Source organism: Lonchura striata, chromosome 25 (genome assembly GCF_050655825.1).
Source record: "Lonchura striata isolate lonStrDom1 chromosome 25, ASM5065582v1, whole genome shotgun sequence".
NCBI classification, from domain to species: Eukaryota; Metazoa; Chordata; class Aves; order Passeriformes; family Estrildidae; genus Lonchura; species Lonchura striata.
The window spans coordinates 719574-728129 of record NC_140727.1 but is presented as its reverse complement, the minus strand read 5'-3'; the positions used below and the strand labels follow the sequence as shown (position 1 = coordinate 728129).

At 53.9% G+C, this 8556-nt stretch overlaps 1 protein-coding gene across 1 annotated transcript; it reads right to left on the bottom strand.

Moving 5' to 3' along the window:
* Positions 1–226: 226 nt before the first annotated feature.
* Positions 227–6026, bottom strand: LOC146765349 (cilia- and flagella-associated protein 45-like). Its single transcript, XM_085560445.1, has 10 exons — positions 5736–6026; positions 5444–5571; positions 4997–5138; positions 4469–4639; positions 4142–4320; positions 3878–4007; positions 3498–3644; positions 3257–3370; positions 2861–3054; positions 227–2708 (listed from the first exon to the last, which is right to left on the bottom strand). Exons 1-10 carry the CDS (start codon positions 6003–6005, stop codon positions 2333–2335), a joined length of 1851 nt encoding a protein of 616 aa, XP_085416571.1. The 5' UTR covers positions 6006–6026; the 3' UTR covers positions 227–2332.
* Positions 6027–8556: the final 2530 nt, after the last annotated feature.

Here is an 8556-nt window from a genome sequence, read left to right as displayed (position 1 = left end):
CACTCAACAACAACAACAAAAAAAAACAAACCCAAATTACTTAAGAACTGTTAATCCTTTTTCCCTCTCAATGCCCTCGGGCCCCACATTTGGCGCCAAAATCTGTCTTGGTTTGACAAGACAGGAGTCTGTGAAGGAGGGTTAAAGCCTCCTGTGCAATGGAGAAGGTAAACCCCCTCCCTCCGAATTACTAGGATTTTTGAATTAAAAGGCTCTCAGGCAAAGATATGGGAATGGGAGTAACAATTCTTTATTAGGAGAAAACTAGACAACAATTTAAAAAGGCAAATGCAATCGGTACAAACAAAACTAGTGAAAAAGTCCACAACCTGAGGATTCGGGGTGTTAGTAGCAGTCCGATTGGGATGATTGCTCCTCTTGCAGTGGTTGATGAGTTGCAGCTGCAGTGGTGATCTTTTGAAGGGTATAGTTTTCCTCTGAAGATCTGGTGGCAGTGGGGCTGGTCTTCCTCTGTGCCAGGGTTGCCTCCGAGCTCCGCCGCTGCTGCCTCAGCGCGCTCCGGCTGCTTCGCTGCGAGTGCCGCCGAAAAGAGCTGCTTCTCTGGCAATCCCCCAAAGTAAAGAGCTGCTCTGTCCCCAAAAAGGTACCCCCTTATATCCAATAAAAGAGTGCTTGGCTTCCCCCTCTGGGTGGAACATCTCACAATAGGATGGTGTTATGTTACCAGCCCTGCATTGAATCAGTCAATGGCCCACTAACAAACCATTACCTCTTAGGAGCAAAACCGGTTCTTGGAAGAGATAACAAACCTGCCCAACCTTCAACAGATGGCAAATAGAATACAAGCTTATCTTACAACCCAGGACAAATTGAATGCAAAAAATCCATTTAAAATAATTTCACCTGTAAAGCAAGAGGAATTTGAATGGTGCTATGCCAACAGCACATCTTTGCAAAGTACTTTACAAAATTTCAAGGGGCAAATTTGCTACCATTTCCTGAGTCATATATTGCTACAAATGAGTAAGACCACTGAGTTATCCCTAAAACCCCTGAACAGCCAGACACATTTAAAGGGAATTACTGTATTCACTCATGGATCTGGGAAAATGGGAAGGGCCATTTTAGCATGGAAGGAGATGATTGGCAAATATTGGAAGGACAAGAGAATGGGTCATGTCAATTAGTAGAACTGCATGCTGTAACCGTGGCTTTTCACACACTCCTTTGAATATAATTACTGACTCTGCATATGTTGTAGATATAACACAAAAAATGGATTAGAGCTCTATTAAAGGAAGTTAACAACACAAAGTTATTTGGCTTGCTAAAAACCTTGTGGCACACTATTCAAGCCAGACCTTGCCCTGATTATATCCTCCATATTAGAAGTCATACAAATCTCCCAGGTTTTTTTACAGAGAGCAATGCATGAGCAGACCACCTGGCTGGCCCTGCCTGGACAGCACCACATCCAGATATGCTGGCTCAGGCACAGGCATCACATGCCTTATTCCACCAAGGCATTTGAGCCCTTCTAGTCTGGCAATGTCCAGAACCAACTGGACAGTCCAGGCAATGTGTTCGTTTGCTCAATTACTTCTGTTTCCACTGCAGTGATTCCAAAAGCCCATCGATATCCCTTTGGGTCTCTGAAGCACCTGCTCCCGAGGTAGTCAATGCCCAGGATCCATGGGGCATCTGCGCCACTTACAATGGGGTGTTTCTGCCAGTCCTTTCCAGTCAGGGAATATGTGTAAAAGTGCATAAAGCTGATGCAATATCAGGGGTATAAAAGAAAGAGCTGCCATTTTGTGCACAAGTCTCTGGCATTTTGCCACGCTCCCAGCACTGTCCCTTTTGCTGATTTTTTTGTTCTCAGTAAAACTTCTCAAACTCATTCCCACTTGGGGCCTGGGTTGTTTATGACAGGTGGTCTGCCAGAGTGATCACCCACTTCTTTTGTTAATTCACTCACCTGCCATCCATCCCAGTGGCATCACTCCCTCCTTCTTCCAGCATCTTTCAGATGCCAAAGGGAAAAATTCACTAACAAGCCTAAACCCATATTACAACCCCGGCGTGGGACAGGTGGGACAAGGAACCTCAAGGCTTCTCCAGCCCTGGGGGCAGCTCGTCCCAAACATCCCTGACATCAAGAAAGGATAGAAAACACCATCTTCTCAGAAACATTGTTTATTGGAAAATCTAGTCAATGCAAATGGAACCCCAAAACCATGGGGAATTGGCGCTGGTTCCTGGTGGGTCTGGGCCTAGGAGGGGATTGCGCTGGTTCAGCTGTCGGCTTTGTGCTCCACCTGGGCACAGTACTTTTCAGGCATTCCAGTGGCTCTGCAGAGGAAAGAATCCATCAGGGTCCCGATGGATCTGAGACCATGGCCCCACAGTAGGTCCCGTTTGCTGAGGATACCGAGGGAGCTGGGAGGTGGCCCAGGCTGGGACACCAGGAAGGACTCGGAGGGCCCCAGGAGCCCAGGCAAGCAGCACTGGCAGCCCCTGACCTGAACTCCTGCAGCTTCTGCTGCCTGAACTGGGCGAGGCGCTGGCTGCGCTGCCGGACCTCCTGCTGCTGCTGCCGGCCCTCGGCAATGAGGGCCGCCCGCTCCCGCTGCCGCTGCTGCTGCAGCTCCTGGATCTGCTGCCGGAGATATTCAGCATGGGCACGCTGCCGGAGCTCTCTTTGCTCCCACTCCAGCTTCTCCCGCTCCAGCTGCTCCTGATGGGCCCTGCAGGAGAGCGGGCTGGCTCAGGGACCCTGCCACAGCCCCCCACACCTGGCACAGCACCTGGGCTGGCACCGGAGTCTCCAGAGCCACTAGCTGGGACTAGGAGCCACCTGGCCGCTGCCTCAGCCATCCCTCAGTCCTGTGTGCCTCACCTGAGCACCTTCTGGAATTCCTGGCGGTCCTGCTCCACCTGCATGGCCAGGTACTGCTCCTTCTGGGCCACCTGCTCCAGCCGGTCCTGCTTCAGCTGCTGCTCCAGCTCAGCCTTCTTCCGTGCCTTCTCCAGCTCCCGCCGCCGCCATTCCCGGTCTGCGACCTCTTGGTTCCTCTTGGCCCTCAGAGCATCCTGCCCAAATAGGGGACAGTGCTGGGCTCCCCTCAGGGGCAGCTATGGAAGCCCTTGGCCGTGGCTTCGGCTCTGCCAGCACCGCTCCAGGACATGCCCTGGCTCCAGGGGCTGGTCCTGCAGACCCCCCACATCCAGGGGTGCTGGGGTGATGACAGGGACAGTGGCAGGGGAGCACGTCACCTGTGCCTGGGCCACTCACCTGCTCTGCCTGCCAGTCCTGGGCCCGCTGCTGTGTGACCCTGAGCTGGGCCAGCTCCTTTTCCTTCTCCAGGCGCAGTTGTTGCTGCTTTGCCTCCAAGGCAGCCTTGCGCTCCTATGGGGGACAGATACCCGGGATGGGACAGAGTCCCAGATTGTGGGACAGAACCCTGGGATGAGACAGAGCCCCAGGACAGCTCCTGCAGCCCCTGCCCACCCCACCAGGAGCCCGCTGCTCTTACAGCCTTCTGCCGCTGCTGCTTCAGCACTTGCTCGTCCTCCAGCCTGTCCTGTTCCCACTGTTGATCCTTCAGCCTCTGGCTCTCCACGTTGAAACGTTTAATATCTGCATGGATTTGCTTTAATCGCTCCTGTTTCTGCTCCCAGGCCTGGAAATGCCATGCAGGGTTAGAGACCACCAAGCTGAGTGGTCCTTCCTCCTCCTCACTCAGGGCAGGCAGGCTTTGGGCCACCTCCCTGGGATGTCACAATGTCCCCAAGGGACGAGAGCTCTGACCCTGCTGGCTGCTGTCCCTACTCCCTTTGTGCGGCTGATCCAGCTCTGCCAATATCTTTCCAGCCGGTGGAAACTTCACTGCACCTCCCTCTTCTCTGCTCCCACCTTCCGATCCTCCCTCTTCATCTGCTCCAGTCGCTCCAGCTGCCTCTGGCCCTCCTGGTACAGCTCCTCAGCCCTCAATGCCTGCTCCTCTGCCCTCTGCTCCATCTGTTTCACAATGTCATGCCGGGCTCTGGGAATATGAGAGCAGAAGGGTTTCCTCTGGCTCCATCCTGCTCCCCATCATGGGAACGCTGGCATGGATAGGGCTGGTGTGGTTGGAATGGGCCAGATGCCTCCATGGGGAAGAGGGAGCCTTCTGCCCACCTTATCAGCTCCTGCTTCCTCTGGCGCTCCAGCTCCTCCTGGACCTCCATGCCCTTCTCCCGCTCCATTTCCATCATTTTGTCCAGGCGCTTCTCCTCCTCCACCAGTTCCTTGTGGATCATCTGCTTCTCCAGGACTTGTTTGTCCCGGATCATGTTGCACTTGGCATTGAGGAACAGCTGCGGGGACAAGAGGGGTCTGTGGCTTGGAGCTGCACTGGGATACAGGGAGCAGGGAGGGCCAGGGAAGGAGAGGAAGAGCCTGGGAGCACGAGGAGCAGGGAAGGCTCAGGCAGTGCCAGGTGACAGCGGGGAGCACTGGCCCTACCGCGTTCAGTTCCCGCACGTCTTCCTCCTGCTCCAACCTCATCCTTGCTGCCCGCTGCAGCAGCTTCTTCTCCTCCTGCTGCAGCACCTCCTCCACATCTCTCCGATGGTCCCTCTTGTCTTCCAGTTCTGCCTTTCTCTGCTCCTCAATCTGGGCCTTTTTCAGGGCTTCCTGCAGGGACAGACAGCACTGCCCAATCCTGGACACCTTCTCAAGGGCCCACAGGGGTCACACTTCAGGTGCTGCATTCCCAGCACTGAGTGGGGACATGTTGGGCTCATGCGCCCCTGGCACAGCCATGGGCACCCCTCCCCACACCTCTGGGCAGATATCCTGTGCCTTTGGAAGGCTGGCAGTGCTGGGCATAATTTCAGGGATGCTGCCCAGCTCTCAGTGGAGCCCTGAGCCCTGCAGCCTCCCCTATGCCCCAAAATGTGGTGGACAGAGGGAGGGTCCCTTGCAGGAGCCACCACCCCTCAAACCCAGCTGTGGAGAAGGAAAAGGGGAAGCAGGAAGGGAAATGCCTACGAAAGCTGCCTCCTGTCTGGCTCTCAGGGTCTTCAGCCTGTCCCAGTGCTCCACCTCAGTCGGGGCTCGAGCTGATTCCTTGATCCTCTCGTATTCCTTTTCTCCAACGATGAGAGATGGTTTGGGCCTCTCTTGGGGAATGCTGGGGAGCCCAGGGAGAGAGCTCAGTGGCATGGAGATGCCAACAGCTCCCTGTGCTCCCTGAGCTGCCCAGCCACCAAGCCAGCCCAGATCAATTTGGGAAGTGTTGGGGAAGCCGTGGGGACCTGGCTGTCTTGTTTTGGGGTGAGGCAGGAAGGGAAAGTGTGGTGAAAGTGGCACCAGGCTGGGATGCAGGGGGCAGCATCCCTGGGGGTGGCCAGGGCACACTGCCAATCCCAGAGATTTTGGAATGCTGCACTGACACCCATACCCCCAAAACCCCTCAGGGCTTGGGCAATGGCTTACACAAGGCTCCGGATAAGGTCCCTGGTGATGATTCTGGTGCTCTTTGGTTTGTATCTGATGGAGGACTGCAATTCAGGCTGTTTGGGCATATCCTGAAGGATCACAATGGGGCTGCTGTAGCCCGTGACCTGTGGGAAAGGACAATGTGAGGGATATGAAATCCCCACACTCAGTGCTCCTTGGACACCGACTGATCCTGGGAGGAGCTCTGGACCCTGGGTCAAGACATACCCTTGGGTCATGGACCGAAGGTGCCAGAGGGGTTGGGGGTCAGGGGGAAATGGGGACAGACCTTGGGAAGGAGGGACTGAAATCCTGGTGGGTGAAGCTGCTGATGGCAGGGAAGGAGGGACCCCCGGGAGGAGTTTTCCAGACAGAGGGGCTGAGATTCTGAGCCGGCAGTTGCAGCTGCCATGGCGCTGTCACAGAGCGTGGGAGGTATGACGATGTCCTGGAGCCAACATCCCAATGTGATGGGACTGACGGTTAGCATGTGTCTAAACCGATTGTGACAGCATGCCCAAAGCCACCATCGCGACATGTTGGGACTGAATGTTGCCATGGCAGTGCCCCCAGCAGCTTCCAGGACTCACTGCATGTCCTGGAGCAGATGGGGGATGGGGGACAGGGGGAGTTGGTATGGAGCTGGGAAGGGCAAATCCAAGGGAAGGCAGAGATGAAATTGTGGCAGCCAAGAGAAGCTTGAGTGTTATAGATACATAGTATAATATTGGCTTTTTCCAAATATTACAATGGATTTTATATGTGTGGTGTTAACTTTGTTATAAAGATATAATTTTTATTTCTGTTGTTAATTGAGCTTAGACATACTAGTGAAATACCTGATAAAAGCATGTTTGTGTTAAAATGCCTGCTGGGGTGGGGTAACATCCAATGAACATAGGATAAGGACTCCCGCTGCAGATTTGCCAACTATCAGCACTCACTGTCTGAAGACAGTGTGGATGGACATGGACCAAGGTCAAAAAACTGGAGGTGATAGGAATGGACTAAAACCACAACCAACAAATACACATGCTCTAAAAAGGCAGATCCAAGGAGGAAATATGTTAAATAGTTCATGGAACATGTAAACTAGTTAGGGAAAAGTTTACTATGCATAAGGGTCAGTGACTATACAACAGGCTGGTGTAAGGGAAAAGGTATTTAAGAGGTATCCCCAAAGGTGACAGTGCGCTCTTGGCTGAGTGTCAAGATGCACCCGGCCGTAATAACCTTTACTCTATGGTCCTTGTGTCCTATTGTCCTTTCTTCAATTTTTAAAATTTTCACAGGAGTGTGAACATGTTTTTCCTACTGAGGCTGGGAGACGAACAGCCCTGCAGGGAGGAAGGAGTGGCACAAGGGGCTCCAGAGATTCCCCCACAGCCCATGGGGGTCCCTGGGGAGCAGAGACCCACCTGCAGCCCTGCAGGAGCCCCCAGCTGAGCAGGTGATGCCCAAAGGGGGCTGTGAGCCCATGGGAAGCCCCTGCTGGAGCAGTTCCCGAGGCACTGAGCCCAGTCAAGGAAGGGCCCCAGCCTGGAGCAGCTGGGGCAGAGCTGCAATCCATGGGAAAGTCTCCCACTGCAGAAATCCCTGGAGAAGGGTCTCCCATGGAAGGCAGGGACCCCACGTTGGTAGAGCAGGGCAAGGACTGTGACTGCTCTGGCTGAGCAGCAGCAGAAACATCCTGTGCTGAACTGCCCAGGGCCCCTGTTCCCACCTCCCTGTGCCAATGGAGGGAGGAGGGAGAGCCCAGGAAGGAGTTTGGGGTGGGAGAAAGGTGTTTTGAAGGGTTTATTTAACTTTTCCTTAGCCTGCTCTGATTTTGTCACCAATAAATTCAATTCATATTGCTAATTCTGAGCCTGTGTTTCCTGTGATGATGAGTGATCCTTCCTGGTCCTTGTCTCAACCCAGGAATATTTTGTTCAATTTTCTCTCCCCATCCAGCTACCATGGGCAGTGAGAGAGAGGCTGTGGTGGGTGTGGAGCATCCGGCCACTGTTCACGCAGAGCAAAGCAGGAAGAAGGAGGAGGGTACAGGTCAGGTTGTTGAGCAGAGTGTTGTGGAAATTGGAGTAGTTTTGTGATTCTCTCAGACCCTTGGGGACAGGGACAAAATTATCAATTTCAGTATTTCTGGACTGGCTCCCTCTCAGCTGCCCCTGCAGGGGGGGTTTCCAGCCAGCCCTGCCCTAAAAACCATCCAAGGCCCTCACAGAGCCATTGCTTGGACTCCCTTTGGGTTTTGTGCTTCTTGCAGGGCTGACCAAACCACAGCCAGGCCATTTCCCCCACAGAATTCTCACCTCTAAAGCTGCCAGAATCAAAGCCAAGGGGGCTGGGGGGACCCTCAGGTCCAGGCTGCCACCTGGGGCTGGCCAGAGCAGGGCTGGCCAGTGGCCACCCCCTGTGCAGTGGGGCTGGGCCATGGCTGGGCCCCAGCTGTGACATGATTATTCTCCTGCACGGTGGGGGTGTAGAGGCAAAGATCTCTGAAGCTTGCTCTTGGGGAGAGAGGTTTATTGGAGGATTCAGGAATGCCCGAGCCTCGTGCTCTCAGGCGTAGCACGTGGCTGGGCTTAGAAGGACGGGAGAGGGGAGAGAGAAACAGAGGGTTTAGAAGAGGGGAAGCCCCAGGGCGGGGAGGAAGTCCAAGAGAGGAGGAGAGGGCCAAGAGGCTGCATGGCCCCTCGGAGCCCCCTTTTCAGGGGCTCCTAGGTGGGCTGGGACAAGGCATGGGCCAATGGGGTTACAGACTCTGATGCTTCTGGGGCAGGTACAGGGGTGTGGGATGAGCCACAATCTTTTGGGGGGTAGGATGGAACAGTCCATTTCACTCCAGGATTCATCCAAGGGTAGAAGTGACATTCGGCTAGCTAAGATAACAATCATATCTATCTATCCTCTGCAACACCCAGCCTTGGACTGACAGGGGTGTCCAGGATGTGCCACCCCTGGGACAGGCACCCAGGCAGGATTTAATGAACTGCTACCAACATCCTGACCCACAGGCTGTCAGGTTGTATTCTGATTCAGTCGGTGTTTAAATAACTGCTTTTTATTTTTATTTTTATTTATTTTTATTTTCATTTTCATTTTCATTT